The sequence below is a fragment of the Lissotriton helveticus genome, chromosome 5_1 (genome assembly GCF_964261635.1).
Source record: "Lissotriton helveticus chromosome 5_1, aLisHel1.1, whole genome shotgun sequence".
NCBI classification, from domain to species: Eukaryota; Metazoa; Chordata; class Amphibia; order Caudata; family Salamandridae; genus Lissotriton; species Lissotriton helveticus.
In genome coordinates this window covers 100,696,722-100,716,481 of record NC_136065.1, presented here as the reverse complement: position 1 = coordinate 100,716,481, position 19,760 = coordinate 100,696,722, and the positions used below count along the sequence as shown (strand labels likewise).

The 19,760-nt window shown below is 49.2% G+C and overlaps 1 protein-coding gene across 1 annotated transcript in view; it reads right to left on the bottom strand.

Annotated features, from left to right (window-relative positions):
- The window catches only part of LOC144754220 (E3 ubiquitin-protein ligase TRIM39-like), a 206,223-nt gene that overhangs the window by 108,066 nt on the left and 78,397 nt on the right, over positions 1 to 19,760 (bottom strand). Inside the window, exon 3 of the mRNA XM_078641807.1 lies at positions 9,984 to 10,214. Within this exon, the coding sequence (XP_078497933.1) occupies positions 9,984 to 10,214 (231 nt within the window). The remainder of the gene's footprint in view (positions 1 to 9,983; positions 10,215 to 19,760) is intronic.

The window sequence follows — 19,760 nt, the reverse complement described above, 5'->3', positions numbered from 1 at the left end:
ATAAGGCTGCATTCATTGGGCTGGTCAGGCTGAAGCGGTGGGGGTAAAGGGTTAGGTTACCTAGCAACATTAAGGGGCTACCTGATACTGGGGTGAAGTACTCATTTATGTTTTGTGTTCCCAGTTTACAGCAAAGGAGATTGAACGCTCGCCAGCTTACAAGCCGACTCGCTGCGCTCAAATTCGCAACAAGTATTGCTCAGTGGCCTGGCCTTGTGCCGGGGTACGTATGTGTTGTTGGGTTTATCGTCAGTTTTACATGGCGCGGATTGGGCCCAAAGAGACCAAAAGGTTGCAGCAATTTAGCACAGCGGCCGAGGTCGCAATTTCCTCGGTGTAACAGGTTTGAATTTGGTGATGGGGGGGCCATTTCTGCCTCATGCCACGAGGTGAGAGATTTGGAGCCGACCACAGAGTCACTTTGGGGATATGTTGCACATAACTTCTTTCATGTTTTGTCTCCCTGAGCAGGTCAGGATCGGACGTTCAGCGCGGCTATCGCCGGATTGCGTCCCGGTACTCTAACATCAGGTACTGGTGCACGGGTGAACCCCGCACATAAGCAAGGCCTAGCAGACAGGGAGCAGCCCTCTTCCTTTACGAGGAGTCACAGAACTCACGGCTGGGGTAGCGCTCGTAAGAATGGGGGTGCGTTTCGTCGCTCCACAGAGACTGGTGGGGGAAGCAGGCTAAAGGGGCATGGTGCAAGGGAGGTATGGTGAAGAGCTTACTTAATCCTCTTTCTTCATCTTTGCATGCAGAGTTCATCGAAGCACCCTACGAGCGTCGTCAGCTTAAAGCTCGATAGCCCACAGACAGTAAAGTAAGTACAGAGCTACATTCTGGCCATTATACGACTTTTATCTACCTTTGTTCACCGAGAATTCGGTTACCCTTCCGGGTTGGAATTATCACCGGAATTGGGCCGTTCTGACTTTGGATACAGCAAATAAGCGCTGAGGAGTTGTAGAACACTGTTTTTCTACAATGAAACACGTGTCGGCTGGCTGTGTGTAACCTGACCAATTAAAAGGGAGAACTTATACTCCGGAATATACTGCAACGTTGGATGGTTTCTTCAGAACATTTACTTACACATTGTGTGTTGTTATTTTGAGTGCGCAGGACTTTTGTGAATTTATATTTGTGTGGCTTGCTCCACACAAATTGAGGGGTTTGAAGGGTCTCCCCTCCCTGACAGCACCATACCAATACATTGTACTTCTTGTTGATGGAACGTTAATATTGCTAGAGCGCCACCACTTCCTGTTCACTAAAACCAGTTTCCTTTCTTAGCATGGATGGATTATATGGGGGGCACGCACTGCGCAGAGCATAGGGACGCAGCCTAAGGAGCAGGTAGGGTCCCACTCAGGCACTGGTTACTTTCAAACAAAAACAAGGGCCTTCAGGCAGCCATTTCTAGGGCCACACAGGGGTGGGCGGAGAGGTGGGTTCAGGAGGTCGCCTCCTTGAACAGGTCATTTCTTCAACGCGGGTGCGTGCTCTTGGGGAAAAAGGTGCAGGTTCCAGCATGCCTGCAGCAAATGCGGTGGCCCTCACCCTCCTGTCATTCCAAGCAGGAAAGGAAACCCGCTGGTCCTGGCAGGCAGGACATGGCATGCAGCAGCTATTAAGTCAGGACCCAGTCCCCCCCCAAATCCCCCGTGACTCATTGCGCTGTGCCTCTCTCGTCCATGCCTCGCCAGCCCTGTTGAGCGTCTTTCCCGCAATCCCCAGCGCTCCAACCCCCGTTTGGGGAGTAAAGGCCCATCCCCAGTGAACATGAACTACATCATTCCCCTCTTTGGGCGGCACTCCAACAAGGAAGATGGGTCATTATTGCTGGGGTGGGGTTCACGGAAGGTTTTGTGATCCCCTATGTGGGCCCATTGGTAAGCAGGGAGGCAGAAAACCTGAAGTCAGCTAGAGAACTACTGGCAGTGGTTCAGGCCCAAGTCAACAAGGTGTTGGCACTGGGCAGAATGGCGGGGCCCTTCCAGGAGCCCCCTTTAGACAACTTTGTAGTGTCCCCCTTGGGGGTGGTGACCAAGAAGGAGCCTGGGGCATTCAGACTCATCCACCACCTATCCTACCCAGAAGGGGACTCAGTTAACCATGGGCTGAAGGAGGGATCATGCTCAGTGTCATAATGTACACTGGATGTGGCCTCGGACTTAGTAAGGAGGGCGGGCAAGGGGGCCTGGTTGGCAATGGCGGACATTGAATCTGCTTTTCGCCTGCTACCAGTTCACCCAAGCAGCCAACACCTTCTGGGTTTCAGGCTAGACGGCGACTACTTTTATGACATGTGAATGCCCATGGGGTGAGCGGTCTCATGTGCCTACTTTGAGGCCTTCAGTTGCTTCTTGCAGTGGGCTCTACAGGAAACCTTTGACGTAAAATGGGTGACCCACTACCTGGACGATTTCCTCTTCATCAGACGGGAGGGCACGCAGGATTGCAAGAAGGCCCTCACGGATTTTGAGACATTGGCGGATCACCTGGGGGTCCCTTTGGCGCCAGAGAAGACACAGGGCCCTGCGCAGGTGCTAACTGTCCTGGGTATCGAACTGGACACTCTACCAGGGTAATCCAGACTGCCTCCAGACAAGGTACGGGACCTAAGACAGCAAATCCAGCTAGCTGTAGGGATGGAGAAGGCTCCTCTAGCATTCATTCAGAGCCTTCTAGGGAAGCTCAACTTGGCTGCCAGGGTCATCCCCGCAGGGAGGGTCTTTGCGCATAGACTGGCCAGAGCCACTGCAGCGGTTAAAAGGAAGCACCACATGGTGAAACTGAGCAGGGGCATGAGAGAAGACCTGCGTATGTGGGCGGACTTTCTGGAGAATTTCAACGGGGCAGTCATCTGGCGAGCACCTTGGGCAAACAACGCAGAATTGGCATTGTTCACAGACGCGGCAGGGAGGGGTTTGGGGCTATCTTGGACAGGGAGTGGAATGCTGGGAGGTGGCCGAACTCTTGGCATAAAAAGAAGATCACGTCCAAGGTAACCGTTATGGAACTAATCCCCATAGTGGTAGCCTTCCACCTGTGGCCTTGTGTACTGGCGGCAATGAGAGTCTTGCTCTGGCCAGACAACCTAGTAGTTGTTCAAGCAACTAACTCACAATCGGCTAAATGCCTGCTGGTATTGTGCTGGTTGAGGGAGCTAGTGAGGGCATGCCTGAGGAACAATGTGGACTGCAGGGCTCGTCACATTCAAGGGGTGCAGTACGTGGCAGCTGACGCCTCTCTCGTTTTCAGTGTCGCTGGTTCCGGGAGGCATGGCCGAGAGCGAGAGAGGAGATGACCCCTTTCCCCCAGCATGTATGGTTCCTTCAGAGTTAGAGCAGTACCGAAGGGGAATGGGTGAGATGTCCCTGGCACCGAGCACGAGGAAGCGCTATAAGGCTTGTGTGGGCAGATTATGTGCGACAGTGTGAGCCTGGGATGAGGTGGGGTCACCTTTGGAACTAAGAGTACAAGAGTTTATCGTGTGGGCCAGACATAGTGGGAAAACCCACCTGTGGATCCTGGGTCACCTGTCGGTCATCAGCCACCACGCCAGGTGAAGAGGTCAGGGCTACCCCATAAAATCCTTTTTGATCAGGGCGGCACACAAGGGGTGGGCTAGGAGCGAGCCGCGGGGCCCGGATAATAACTCCCCTATTGACTTCTCTATCCTGCAGGGGATGCTGGACTGCCTTCCCAAGGCCACCCGCTCAGTGTTTGAAGCATCCCTATTTTCAGCCACTTGTACCCTGGCCTTCTTTGGGGCCTTTAGGATTGGTGGACTAGTGGTTAGGTCCAAGATGGACACTTCTCGGGCAGCACTGGACATAAAGGATGTTAAAATATTCAGGACTTGCCTCAGGATTGTGGTGAGGCGGTCGAAAACAGACCAGGCAGGGAAAGCGAGAGTGGTCCTGTTACAGAGGCTGGGCGAGGCAGTGGATTGTCCAGTGGTCCTGGTCTCCGCCTATTAGGCACTTCGCCCTGGGGTTGAAGGGTACCTCCTCATGCATGAGGACGGGTTTCCGGTCACGAAGTTCCAAGTAGGCCACATCATGCAGTCTTGTTTACAACTGTCTGGCCACACAAGGGTGGGCAAGAGGTTCTGTAGCCATTCCTTCAGGATCTTGCCGGCCACCACTGCCTTCCTTGCAGGTTTGCCGGCCGAGCGCATCAAGCAGGTGGGGCGTTGGTACTCTCAATGCTTCAAGAGATACATAAGGCCTTGATCACTGGCAAGGGTAGGTGGAGGACTACAATGGGATACCACAGGGGGCCCCTGAGGCCGGTGGATTTGCAGTGTTTTTGTGTGTTTTTGATGTGCAACGTAGTGAAGTAGAGTGTGTCGAATACTAATAAAACTTTGCAAACGCAACATCTTTTTATTTGCCAGGAACCAAGGTCTGGGTGATTGGCAATTCGGGCGTCGCTAGAGTGTCACGGTGGGCTACGAGCAGGAAGTGGCGACATGGCTTTTCCGGCACTGAGATAGCGTGGCTAGGTTACCCAGGGATGTGTTGGAAAGGTTTGATGAGGAAGCTGCAGCAGAGACTCGGGGGTGGGGGGTATCGCTCCGTCACACATTCTGGTAATACACTTGGGTGGGAATGACCTGACTTCACTGGGGAGGAAGGTACTGCTGCAAAAGATGAGGGACACAATGTGTCATTTGAGCAACCAGTTGGGGTCAAGTGAACTGTGGTGGTCTAAAATAACACTGCGCCTAGTTTGGCAAGGACCACGGTCAGGGGAGGCCATGGAGTTCTCTCGCAGGAGGGTGAACAGAGACATGCGTAAATTCACAGAGCAAAGGGGATTTGGCTTTATCAGACATGGGCGACTGCACGCCAAGTCAACGGGATGCTTGGATGTTGAAGGGTTGCACCTTTCAAGGGTGGGCATGGACGTATTCTTGTTGGATCGGGGGGAGGCTCTGGAAGCAGCAGGATGTTCGAAGGAATAAGGCCTTGGTGGGGGGCCCTGGTGCGACAGTGGCCACACCCAGAGCTGTGGAGAAGTTACAGGGCGATCCAGAAGCTGGAAGGTACAGAAGGGTACTCTATGCAGGAGCACAACAAGGGGGCAGAGCCAAGTGACCCCAGGGATGTCCTTGCGTTTGCCCCTGGAAGAGCCACGGCGGTCCGTTAGTCCTATGGCCGGTTGTGGGCCAGCGCAACCAGGGGCTGCCTGGAACGCTCCGCCACTTTGGGGGCTTGAGTAAGGGCGTGGACTGGCGGTCCACCGCTGGGAGGGGTGGCCCCTCCTAAAATTGGTAACCACCAATTGGCGACGGCCACAGTGGCATTTGGCTCATCAGGCCGGCAGGCGGCATAGGGGCTGGCCTGCCCTTGGATCGCCCGTAAGATAACCCACTATGTTGGCATATTTGTTATGCAAACAAACCTGCAGCAATTTCCTCCAGAAACAAGGTGTTGTGTGGTTTATTTATGTATTTTGCTGTATGAGAATTGGGAGTGTTGCCAATATTGGGACTATGTGCCCTGAGCTGCTGGAAGATCCACGGGAGCCTACACCAGTAGGCCTGCACTGTTCTGAGGGCCCCACCTCGGCGAGGTGAATCACTCTCATTCACACCCAGCACATTCTGCCCCCCTCACCCTCCACCCCCCCAGCTTGGGCTCCGCTCTCCCTGTCTCACACACCAGGGGTGGACGGGGGTCAAGGGGAGGAGCTTCAGGGAGAAGAAACCTAATTGTTCAATTTTCAGCCTGGGCTGCGCTGGAAGGCAGGGCTCAGTGAGACACACAGGTACACATAGTGCTTAACACAGTGCTTCACAGCGAGTAGTACTCACCTCTCACAGCCTCAACGGAGTTCCACCGTGACATACACGCAATACGAGAGTGACACTCACCGGCCTGACAATCCCTCGTGACTATGCCTCTGTCTGGTGAGGCGTGATTGGAGGTTGTGACCAGCTCAGCCCGGCCTAAGGTCCAACCCGTGAGTCCAGAGCCAATGTATACGCTACTCACTTGCTGTTAAGCAGCGCAAGAGAGCAGCATGAGGATTGGCTCAGTCAGGCGCTGCCCCCGCTCCTTAGGAGACCTGAAGGCTGTACCTGTAACCTCCCGGGCTCCTACATTGCACAGGTAGGCGAGAGTTCAAGTGGGCATGTCGGGATGGTCAGAGTACGGCACCCGTCCAACCTGACATGCGCACTTCACCCCAAACAGGCCGGCAGCTGAACCGGTCTGTCAAAAGCTCCCCGCCGACATCTGCCGGTCATGCTGTAAAGGCAAACTTTGCCGAACAATGCCGCATGCACTGCGGCAAAACATAAAATAAAATCAACGCACTGAACTGCTGTGATAGGAATCATTTACTGCGGGGCCTGGGGGTATCAAAATAGAAAGCAGGGCAATGGCCCCACACCCCAATAAAGGAACTGCTGCTGGACTAAAGTACTTTTTTTTCCTAAACATAATAACTGGGTTGAACAATAAGTTATTGTGTCTGTATGTTGATCCACACTACCTCCCTGAGAAGCCTTGGAGTGCTCGCCCTCGTCACCCTCAAGAGAAGGTGCTGAAAGGGTGGACTTGGTCCAGTTTGCAGAATAGCAGAAAGGTTCCAAGGACAACGGCAGCAAATGACCTCAACCACTACAGTTGTGGCCCAGTCGCCCCAGTCTGCCTCTAAGCCTACACACAGGGTATGATACCGGGGAAAGACTTTTGGCCACTGATTTATGCCTGCATGCAAATCTCATTGGTCTCTTAGGCATAGACCTGATGTTAATGACAAAGCACGTTGGCTTAGATTAAATGATTGTCACATTCTTGTCAAAGACAATAGTCCTTTCTTGTACTTTGTGAATATCCTGGACATGCCTGCAGGCATATTATGAATCCATCACTAGCACACATTCATCAGTCTCAGCAGCACTGGTTGGTATATTATGAATCCATCACTAGCACACATTCATCAGTCTCAGCAGCACTGGTTGGTATATTATGAATCCATCACTAGCACACATTGGGCAGTCTGAGCAGCACTGGTCGGTATGTTATGAATCCATCACTAGCACACATAGGGCAGTCTGAGCAGCACTGGTCGGTATGTTATGAATACATCACTAGCACACATAGGGCAGTCTGAGCAGCACTGGTCGGTATGTTATGAATCCATCACTAGCACACAGGGAAATCTCAGCAGCACTAGTGAGTATATCATGAATCCATCACTAGCACACTTAGGGCAGTCTCAGCAGCACTTGCTGGTATATTACGACTCCATTATTAGCACACATAGGGCAGTCTCAGCAGCACAGAATATTATGAATCCATCACTAGCACACATAGGGAAGTCTCAGCAGCACTGGTCAGTATATTATGAATCCATCATTAGAAAGGAGAGCCACTGTTGAACTAACCTGAACTAACCTGTATATTTATATGGGTTACTGACATGCATGCATCACCGCAGGCTGAACTGACCTTTATATTGGGATGGGCCACTGACACGCATGCATCACCGCAGGCTGAACTGACCTTTACACTGGGATCGGTTATTGACACACATGCATCACCGCAGGCTGAACTGACCTTTATACTGGGATCGGGTATTGACACGCATGCATCACCGCAGGCTGAACTGACCTTTATACTGGGATCGGGTATTGACACGCATGCATCACCGCAGGCTGAACTGACCTTTATACCGGGATGGGTCACTGACATGCATGTAACACTGCAGGAAGAACTAACCTGTATATTGGGATGGGTGAGTGGCATCTCTGTGACACTGTAAGCAGAATACACCAGGATATTGTGAAAGTGTCATTAGCCTGAAGGAGTCCTTTAGGCAGAACCAACCTGCAAGGATGCGCCAAACTGAACTTGGAGATAAAACTTCCACTTTTGGCCAGGAGTGGCATTTGTGTATTATTATTAAAGCGATTACAACTAAGCTGGAAGTTATGGTCTACAAATCTGCTACCAAAATCTTTGCTTTTTATGGGTGTTAATCATTTGGTCCTGCATCCAGACACGAACTTTATCTTAAATTCAGATTCAAAATTAAAGATATAAAAGAGGCTGCTAGGTCCCTTCGGAACATCCAGGCTGCTGGGCCAGGTGGCCTTCAGGGAAAGCGGTGCAAGGAACTCCCAGTGCGTTTGATCCAGATTTCCTAAACTTTCAAGAGGTCACATCATCGTAAGGTTTGGTCCATTATCCTTAGATGTCAAGAAAGGTCAGATCAGCAGGTCAGGAGCCATCACCATAGAATGACATAAGAAGGCCTCTTCTTTAAGAAGCAAAAACCTCTCGAATTATAGGTCTTTCTGCCCCATTTTGTCCTGTAAGTTTTGAAATGAAACAACATTTTACATTTTTATCTGCATGGGTGGTGGCTTGAGCCCCAAACTGGGACCAGAGGCAACATGGATTCATTGTGTGGGAAGGGCCCACGTTGCACTCTAACTTGGCAACACCCCTCCTCGAGTGGGCTCAAGTGCCGCACAAACACTTATCTATCATTTTCCTAGGAACAGAAATGGCATCTAAAAATGTGTTTAGGGTAAACTTATTAGGTGGTAGGCTTCTGTACAAACATTGACAGGCCATGGTCATGATCAACAAATTCAATTTAGATTCTTTCTGAATTGGCGATGGAACCAGACAGGGATGCTCCCCATCATCGCCACCTAAAACCCTTTGCATGGAGCTTTTTCTCAGGAAGCTTCTTGGATGTGAACTAATCAACCTATCTGAGGAGATCATCACTGTTAAAGTGACAGCGCATGACCATGATAAGGGGGTTTATATCTCAAGACTCATGCTACGCAATATTGGTGAGGAATTTGGTTACAGGTAAGGATGTTGAGAAAATCCAGTTATAAATGAAATTGGTCTTGCTATGGGCAGCAATTTAGGGAAATTAGTTTCACACATTCAGTGATATATCCGAGGGCAACTCGTAGTCATGGGTAGTCTATGCCCTTCACTTAAGGCCATATATATGCTACCAGGATCTTCCTGTTTCATTAATTTTGTGGTCCCACATGGCAAATATTAGGTCTTTGTGCAAATGTATACACCTTTTAGTTACTTGCCCATTTTTGTGACCACTTTGGTTTTTATGCAGCAATATCGGCCTTAATATGGGGGCAGAAAACTCCAGTGAGCTTACAGTTACCTATTCTAAACGCCCAATTATGTGGCTCACTTTTCACCCTAACAAGAGGTTTGTGTAAGTGAAAATATATGACCACCTTCATTAGGAGAAAATTAAGCGCTGAAGAGCAGAAATGTTTTCAAACTTCTGAAACAAGGGAGAAAGGTGGTTTCCCTCCCAGTCTCTCAGATTTTGCTTCTCATAATGTTATCTATGTTTATCTTGTTTTATCACATTTTGCTCCTTGGTCTCCATATGTAAATTACTGTCACTAGAATTGCTTGGTGTATTGCAACCTCCCTAACAGAAGAATTAAAAAATAACTAGTCTTTATATTGAGATGGGTGTGTTAAAAATCACTGGTATCTCCCGTCATCAACTAGGTTAATGCATCACCAACACCAAAGCTCTCCACTAGACAGGAACATCAGCCGGCGATGATCCAACCAAGGGGTGTTAGCCACCTGAGGCTCGGTGTTCCAAAGTCAGGGAGGAACCACTGGAATAGAGCGGGGGGGGGGTTACTGCTCTGTCCAAGGGTGAAATAACCCTTTAAACATGGAAAGTGAATGTAACAATGGGTTATAGAAATGTATGTGACACTGTAGGAAGTCACATTAAATTCCCCAGTCTGTATATTGTATTGGACTCACAAACAAAAGGGGGCAGTGTAAATATATATGTATGTTTTGGGTGGCTGTCATAGTGCATGGGGTCACTGTGCATTGAACCTGTCCAGAGATCCTATGTTACATTCACACATTTAACCCTGCATGCAAAGTATGAATATATCTACTTATCCTTGAATTCATCAAACTATATCTCACCTTCAGGAGTTCCCACACTGGCTCCTCGCACCTCTTTTCTATCTCTGTTATCAGGGCATTGAGAGAGGTGATTTGATTGGGGAGTCTGGTGGCATTTGCATTTTCCACCATGGTGATTTTCTTCTCCATCTCCTCCAGTCTTCTGTGAAGTGTTTGCTCATTTTCTTTCAGCAGCTGCCACAGTTTCTCATACTGAGATTCCATTTTCTGCTTCTCGGTTCTTAACTTCTCCTGTCAGGAGCAAAGAAATGCTGGTTAGATATTAAGAGGCTTCATACAGGCCCTGCCATCCTTAGGTTGGGAGTGTTGAGGGGGAGGGTCAGGTTCTTTCAAACTTCAGAACACTAACATGCTTTTCCTCACTTCTGAACAGCAGTCTCTCCAAGTACCTTCACTTCTGCCATCTTATGTCCTTCTCACACTCTTTCCCTCCCCCCACAGACACCTCACGGACCTCAGAGAGGTCAGAATTTGTAAAGCTGCAGAGAAGCTCGATCCATGGAGAGGGCGCAAGGAAGAGAACCCACCTCAGACAAGTGTGACTGACACGTGAACATGTAAATGAGGTGGAGCCCGGAACATTCAGCACTTGGGATGGAAGACAGGAGATTTGAGAATGTGGGTAATAACCCCATGTTACCGGGACACTGAATATGCAGAAGAGGCGTCACTAGGGTTGGTGTCACCCGGTGCGGGTAACTCATGGTGTCACCCCCTCACGACTTACCGCATGGACCTCCCATAAAAGCAATTAGTAATGCGTCTTTATTACTAAAGGAACACTTTTGTGAAAATTTGAATAATGAAATACTGAGCAAAAAGCACTGTTTCTAAACTTATACCTTGCAGTTAGCATGCAACTCCTTAAAGATGGTTCATAATTCATGAAGGTATATTACAAGGATGGTAACCTGAGACCTATCTCACTCAAGAATGTCTGCAATGAAAGCAGTAACTCGCTGAGCTCCCTACGTATAATACAAATCTGTGACCTGCATGGTGCATGCTTCCCTTTGCAGCTGGGACATTAACTCTTTATACTTTGTATGAGTCAGGCCTGGCCTGTAACTAGACTGCACACAGATCTCGCCAGCAAGTGTATTCACCACCAAAGTTATCTTACAGCTACAATGCTTTGGAATTTGTTGGGTACACAAAGATCTCTGCACCAGGTGTCTAATCCCAATAAACTATTTTAAAGTGAAGTCTGCTCGAGAGAAAACAAAGTACAATTAGAAGAGGTATAATACTGCAATATATGGTAGACGCTCAAGCACAAGAACAAACGTTACGTAGGCAACGGTGGCACTTGCGCAGTATCAAAAAACAAACAAAATGCCATTACCACAGTCCCCAGGGCCTATCGTGACTGCCCGAGGAAGGAAGAAAGCTTTAGCCTGGTGCACTAGACCTGCCCGAAGAGGGCCGTGTTATCGTTTGTGCGAATGTGCACCCAAGAAAAAAGCATTGTTGTTTGTACTGAATAGGATTCATTTGTGTGCCACTGCACTGCCAAATTTTTAACTTAGTTCATGATTCATATTAATTTATAAATAAATGATAACTGGATATTATTTCTCTCTCACCGACTGCCTCCGAGTCGGGACCCAGCAAGAAGAAGTCAGTGAGTCCCGAATTTGTCCCTGTTGACAATTCAGTGTGACTGATGAATGCTAGGTGCAGAAACAGTGGCATTGCAAGCACTTTGGCCACCTGTGGCGGTCCCCTTGTTTGCTGCCCCACTGCGGCCGCACCAAAGAGCTGGGGGTGGGGGGTGCTGGCGGGATTTTTTTTGCATTTGCTGTCCCTCGTGGGTAATTGAAAAGTAGGGGGGGCGATTGCCACACCGAGACGGCAGGTAAGAGTGGGGGGGGGGGGAGGCTGCCGCCCCAAAAACTAATGCTGCACGGGGCACAACCCAGCGCCCCCTGCTATGGACTGTGCAGAAAGCTCCTCTTGTTGCCTTTGTTGTGCGTACTCTAGTCTAGAGACTAACCTGCTGGGAGGTGAATCAATATACACAAAGAATATATCTGGAGTGCAAACTGGAAAGAATACTTGAAGAAGAACCCCCCCACAATCCAGTTCTGAAAATGTACACAGTGGATCCATGTCCCCTGTCTGCTTTGGCTAAATATAATTGAGAGGCACCTGCGCCTCTGTTGTTCCAGTTCCAAGTTCTCTGTGACCAAGGAAGGGAGTGCTCCGCCTAGTACTGTAAGGTGCGCTGTGTAACCAGAGCTATTGTGTGCCTGACAGATGGTATCCCAGAGGTGAGGGGACATTAACTAAAGTTTTGTCTTGCTGAAAGAAGCTGTTCATCTGACTTGAAGTGCCTAAATTTACCCTGTCTGCTGCTATGGGAAAGGAGTCTTTCAATATAGCAGTAGGAGTGACTGTCTATTAACAGTCAGAAAGCAAGAGACCCCCAGAGGAGCCAGGAGAAGAAAGACGGAAAAGAGTAATCTGCTAGCTTCAGGAGTGGTGGGTGCCAGTCTCTCTGGTACTAGGGTTATGGGCCGGAATTGTGGATTTGCAGCTGAGCTTGACGCTGTGCCAAGAAAAGCAAACGTGGCTGTTCTAACCATTGTGTCAAAAAGTGCAGCGGCAGCTTACTGTGCCTCATGGTGAAGAATTTGCCCATTGCGGCCCTTGATGCCATGATCAAGAAGTGTGCCAGCAACTGTCGATTGTCCTGCTGCGATTCTACCTTTCAGGTGGTGTGGCCCACCTGCAGCTTATTGCCACATGACCTGGAAGCAAGACAGAAGCTGAGTGGGATCTGACCCATCCTCTGGAGCCCCTGTGACTCTAAACACCTGTGTTCATGCCACAGGACCTCAGGCAGCAGCCACCTGTGTCATCTCTACCAGGGACCTGCCTGGACTGACAAAGGCTGCTCCAGTGAACAGTGCATGTCATCCCAGAAAAGGAGAAAGTGAAGATGCTTTGTACTGGTCCGCTGGTTCCTTGCTGCCTGTGTTTTGAAAAGGGAGTCCTGCAATTTGTGAGACTTTAAAGGGGCGTTGTACCAAACTGAGTGCTAGATATGATGAACAGGAGCAATCAGCACCCGAGCCTTGGTTTGTACTGCGTAGACACTCAAACTCAAAAGGGAACCGTCCTAGCCTTACCAGAGGAGGGACACATGTGTAAAAGGAAGAGCTACAAAGCAATACCAAAGGGGATGATGGAGGCTGGCTTGAATCCAGTGGCAAAGTGAGTAAGGGACTCACATCTGAGCATACCATGCCACACTTAGGGCGAACAAAGCGGTACCAAAGGGGATGGTGGAAGGGGTAGGCAGCATCCAAAGGTGCAGTGGCCCTAGCGCAAGACCCATAGCTTAGTCTGATAGAATTTCCTGAGTAGTCTTCCGTTTTAAGTATGTGTAAATAAGTGCTTTTCTTTTCTAAAGTAAAGCACTGGGTTGGACAATCTGTTATTGTGCTGCTGTTTGATTGCTTAACTCTGATCTTGGCGATACCAAAGGGGATGATGGACGGAGCGTTTGAGCAAATCAAACACTCACCCCCCAGTCAACTGATCTGGGTTTGATCCATCACCGTTCTTTAGCCCACTCCACCACCCCAGTTCAGACATGGCTATATGCAAATCAGTCTGACCCTGTGCCTCATGGGAACAGTCCAGCCCGAACTTCCAAGCAATGTCTTCCCTGGACCGGAATCAAGCAAACTCTGATCTTGAGCACCAGGACACTACCTCCCTAAAAAGTCTGTCAGTGCTCACCATGGCCACCACTGAAAGTTAAGGGTGAAGGGGTTGTTTTTGGCCCATTTTTAAATCCAACAGACTCACCCAGGGATATCAGAGTCAAAAGACCCCAGCCCTCATAGCTTAGACCCAGTTAGCCTCTGCTTGCCCTGTGGCCTCCTGAATGGGATCCGATGTAAAGGCACGGATTGCCCTTGGCACACTTACATAGCTGTGTAGACTTTTTGTAAAGTGTTCATTAAGCACAAAAAGGACACCATTCAATGTATAAAGGAAGGAAGGATTGGCATTTAAGAGAAACAAATGAGGAAAAACGTAGTTAAGAATAATTAGAACACATATTTTATTTTACTTCCTTCAGTTTTACACAATTTTAGAATTATGAGAAATTGGAACTCAACACAGTTATACATGATTACCATGAAAAAATAATGCATTTTACGCACACAGTCATTAGGCGTGAGACATTTGTGTGGGGACTACCAAAAAAACGCCCGTTTCACTTATGGCAATTACATTTTGTTTGCAGAAATGCACTCACTTGTCAGCATTTGGTGCTACAGTTTAACACGCCTTCTAATTGCACTATATATTTTGCAAAGCGCTTCCTACCTCTCACGAGTACGCAGGCAGCGCTGCCATTTCCATGTGTTCCCCTGCCGACAGGGGGTGGGGCCTTCTCCTTGGGGTAGAGTGTTTCCTCGCCACTGTACGCTCCCTAACCCTTCTAAGTTCTTACTCTCATCAGAAAGTTGGCACCATAATGCTCCAGGGCACATGCACACATTCGTTGCAGCGAACAAAGTGCTCCCGTCCCTTGGCATGCACTGTAAACACATAAAGCGCCGCAAGCTGCGAAGAAGTGACCGACGCAAACTCCATGAAGCACATGCACGGGCAAACTATTAGAAAGTCTCTCCAAACAGAGGTGCCGCGGGGAGACCTTGGCTCAGACCACGACGGTGCTCGTGGTATCAAAGAACAGAAGCTGGTGCCCGACTGCCCGTGCTGTGGTGTGATGTCCTCGGTATTAATTATTTCTTTATTCTAGTAGCACGACACACACACACACTCCCCTGCACTGCCGTCGGTCTTTTCTCCTCCCTGGCGGGCGCATGACCGCTGTGATGCGTCAGAGCAGGAGCGCACACCCGCGCGCGGGGGCTGACCCACAAACTGAACTGCATACGCCGCGCATCCGCATCGCACCAGACCAGTGACCAGTACCACTTTGGTTTAATAACGTGTTTTTCTCTTTAAATTATTAGTTGTTACGCTACTAACTGCATTTCGACAAACTGAGGCTATTATTTTTGAAATCTACCTAAATTAAACTTTCGGCAAAAACTGCTCCTCTTTAGGAATGTATCATCACATGTATCTGGTGCGTGCGTGGCGACGTGCTGCTGCAGTGAGTGCACAGTTTTGCACCTGCTTAAAACAAATGAAAATACTACTACTGACGTGCAGCAGAGCGCACCGTGGTGGTGGCGTGCGCTTGCACTAAAGCAGCCCGTAACTAACTAGATTGGTGTCACCCCCGATGGGGCGACACCCGGTGCGGTCCGCACCCCCCGCACCCTCCTAGTGACGCCACTGGAAGACATTGTGGCATTAACCTACAATGTCCCTCATTTAGAGTGATGAGGTGGGTTATTTCACACCCAAAATTATACCAGTATCAAGTATTCCGATGTGCAATTACAAATATGCTACTTACCAGTATGTATCTGTTCTTGGCATGTAGGGCTGCTAACATTCATATCTATTGCATAGATCGCCTCCTAGTGTTGGGTCCGGATGATTGCACATTGTTGTCCTGGAAGAGTCTTCGAAGTATCACGAGATAGGTGGCTCCTCCCCTGGACTACAGTGCGCATGGGCATCGACTCCATCCTCAGATTGTTTTAGCCATTGTGGCAAAGATGGAGTGTAACACAGTGAGTTGATGACCATGCTAAGAGTAATTGCAAGTGCTGCAGCCGCTACAGGCGCCGGGGAGGAGGGCGGGCGATATGAATGTCAGCAACCCTACATGCCAAGAACAGATGCATACTGGTAAGTAGCATATTTGGTTCGAGGCATGTGGGCTGCTGAATTCATATCTTGTGCATAGAATACATAGCAGTCCCTCCATTAGCGGCGGCCGCCTGTGCCAGCTGCAGCAGTTTGAAAAAGTGTTTTTAGAACAGCCTGCCCTACAGCTGCCTGCTGTTTGGAGTGCACATCTACACAGTAGTGTTTTGTAAATGTGTGTGTGGTAGACCATGTGGCTGCTCTACATATGTCTTCTAAAGGAATATTTTCAAGGAAAGCCATGGAGGCCCCCAACTTTCGCGTGGAGTGGGCCCATGGGGGAACCGTTAATGTGCGCTTGGCTTTTTGATAACACATTTTAATGCACTTAACAATCCACCTGGCTATACCTGCTTTGGAAATGGGGTTGCCTTTGTGTTGTGGCGAAAAGGCAACAAACAGTTGTTTTGTTTTCCGAAAATCTTTGGTCCTATCTATGTAGTACATTAGTGCTCTCTTGACGTCTAGTATGTGGAGCTTTCTCTCCGTCACTGACTCTGGATTTTGGAAGAATACTGGCAGTTCAATAGTTTGATTGATATGGAACTGTGAAACCACCTTAGGAAGAAACTTAGGGTTAGTACGGAGTACCACCCTGTTGGAGTGAATTTGTATGAATGGCTCCTGGATAGTTAGTGCCTGGAGTTCACTAACGCGTCGCAGCGATGTGATTGCTATTAGGAAAGCCACTTTCCATGTCAAGAACTGAATCTCGCATGAGTGTAGAGGCTCAAAAGGTGGACCCATCAGTCTGGTGAGGACCACATTTAGGTTCCATTCAGGAGCTGGTGGATTCCGGGGAGGAATAACTCGTTTGAGTCCCTCCAGAAAAGCTTTAATGGCAGGTACTTTGAAAAGCGAGAGATGCTGCCTGTTTTGTAAATAAGCTGCTATTGCGGACAAATGTATACGAATGGAAGCATAGGCCAGATTGCATTTGTATAGATGTAACAGATAACAAATGATGTTGTGAGTAGATGCATCTAGCGGGTTGATGTTGTGGTCTGCACAATAAATGACAAACCGCTTCCATTTTGCTGCATAACATGCTCTGGTGGTGGGCTTTCTTGCCTCTTTTATGATATCCATACAGTCGGGAGGCAAGTTGAGGTAGCCAAACTCTAAGACCTCAGGAGCCAGATCGCCAGGTTGAGCTGTTGCGGATCTGGATGCTGAATGTCGCCATGGTTCTGCGTCAAAAGCCTCGGTGTGAGGTGCAGCCTTTGATGCGGTACCACGGATAGTTCCAGAAAAGTGGTGTACCATGGTTGGCGTGCCCACGTTGGAGCAACCAGGATGAGCGTCATCGAGTGTTGCTTTAGCTTGCGTGCCACCAGCGGTATTAGAGGTGCTGAGGGAAAAGCGTACGCAAATCTGCCAGACCAGTTCATCCATATCGCATTGCCCTGCGACTGTGGGTGTGGAAACCTGGCAGCAAAGCTTTGGCATTTGGCGTTTTCTTTTGTGGCGAACAGGTCTATCTCTGGATGACCCCACTGCTGGAAGTACGGGTTGAGTACAGATGGATGTATCTCCCACTCATGCATGTGGTGGCTGTGTCTGCTGAGCAGGTCCGCCATCTGATTGTCCTTGCCCGGGAGGTGTTCCGCCATGAGGAAGATGTTTCTCTGAATGGCCCACTTCCACATGCTCTGAGCCAGATGAGACAACTGTGGAGAGTGTGTACCTCCCTGCTTCTGTATGTAGTACATGGCCGTCATGTTGTCCGTCCGGATCAACACAACCTTGTTGCACAGATGTACTTTGAATGCTTTCATCGCTAAGAAGATAGCCATCAGTTCTAGAAGGTTGATGTGCATCGTCTTTTGCTGCGCTGTCCATAGCCCCTGCACTATGTAGTGGAGTACATGAGCTCCCCATCCTTGGAGAGATGCGTCCGTTGTTAGAATAATCTGTGGCACAGGCTCTTGCAACGGTCGGCCCTTGCAAAGGTTGTGTGGATTCCACCAATGCAGAGAGTTGTATGCACGACCAGTCACCAACACTAGGTCTTTTAACTGTCCGTGAGCCTGGTTCCACTGACGTGCTAAGCACTCCTGAAGCGGACGCATATGTAGTCTCGCGTGCGGGACGATGCAGGAGGCCATCATGCCTATCAACTGCATGAACACTCGTGCCGGAAGCGAGTGTTGTGGTCTGAATTTTTGTATCAGCAATTGAATGCTGTTGATTCTCACTGAATTTGGCTGGGCTTTGGCTGCCAGAGTATCTATTGTCGCGCCCAAATACGGCTGTAATGGCGGGCTGAAGGTGGGACTTTGGATAATTCAGTGAAAACCCCAGATCGTGAAGAAGGTGAATGGTGTGGGACATGTGGGCGGCACACTGCTTGGCCGACTTCGCCTGGATAAGCCAGTCGTCCAGATAAGGGTAGACGTGAACGTTCTGTCTCCGTAGGTGTGCAGCTACTGTCGCTAGGCAATTTGTAAAGACCCTGGGTGCTGTCTTCACTCCGAAAGGGAGGACCTTGAATTGATAATGTTGATTTTGAATGGTGAATCTGAGGTATTTTCTGTGTGACGGGTGTAGCGGAATATGGAAATATGCATCCTTCAGATCTAATGTTGCTAGGAAATCTCCCTGACTGAGTAACGGTAGAACCTGCTGCAGTGTGAGCATGTGAAAGTGTTCTGATAGAATGTACTGGTTTAGTGGCCTGAGGTCCAGTATATGTCTGAGGGACCCGTCCTTTTTTGAGATTAAGAAGTACAGCGATTACACCCCTGTACCTCTTTCCTCCACAGGCACGAGCTCTATTGCTCCTTTTTGCAGCATGACGAGTACCTCCTGCTGCAATAAGTGCAAATGCTCTGTGGACATAGGACGGTGCCTTGGGGGCATGTTGGGTGGAGTGGATGTTAACTCCAGACAATAACCGTACTGGATAAGCTTTCTGACCCACCTGTCTGTAGTGATGGATGTCCAGACTAGTAGGAACTGTAGCAGTCTCCCCCCGACTGGTGTGGCATGGTCGGGGGGCAGTGACAAAGCGTCACTGTTTGTTAGTGGCGGAGGATCGGGAGCTGTTGTTTCCACGACCTCTGCCCTTGGTGCTGTTCCCACGATAGCCACCTCTACTTTGTTTGTTGTAGGTGGTTTGCGCGCCTCCTTTATTGTATTGTGTATGCTGTGACAGCTGGCCTCTAGAAACTCCTCTATTGTTTGAGCGACGAAAAGAACCACCCCTGAACTGCTGGGACTGTAGAGCCCCCATTGACTTTGCAGTCTCAGTGTCCTTTTTTATTTTTTCCAAGGTGGTGCCCACCTCTGGTCCAAACAAGTGGTCAGGGTTTACAGGCTGATTTAGTATGGTGGTTTGTATCTCTGGCTTGAAACCGGAGATTCTGAGCCAGGCATGTCGGCGCAACATTACACTTGTGTTAATTGCCCTGGCAGCGGTGTCTGCTGCGTCCAGCGCACACTTGATAGATGCATTTGATATAAGCTTCCCTTACTGTATGAGCATCTCTGCCGCCTCCTTATATTCATCTGGCAAGTGTTGTAACAGGGATTCAAGTGTATCATAATGAGCCCTGTCATATCTGGCTAAGAGTGCCTGAGTGTTGGAAATGCGCCAGATATTGGCCGCTTGAGCGGCTACCCTTTTCCCTGATGTTTCTAGCACTTTAGATTCTTTACAAAAAACACAGTTGATGGACAGAATGTAGAACAATGTCATACATTCACCCCAGTACAAGGATCTGGGCCTAAATCCATCGTTTTTTTGCACTCCACAACACCCTGGGTTAGACATTGGCTATATGCAAATCAGCTCTGACCCTTTGCCTCATGGGAAAAGTCCAGTCCGAACTACCAAGCCATGTCTTTCCCAGAACGGAATCAAGCATCCAAGGACCGGTTTCTGGCTATCAGCCTTCATTCAGCCTGGATAGCTTGACTCCAGTGGTGTGGAGAGCCTGGGACTCACGTCTGAGCATACCCAGC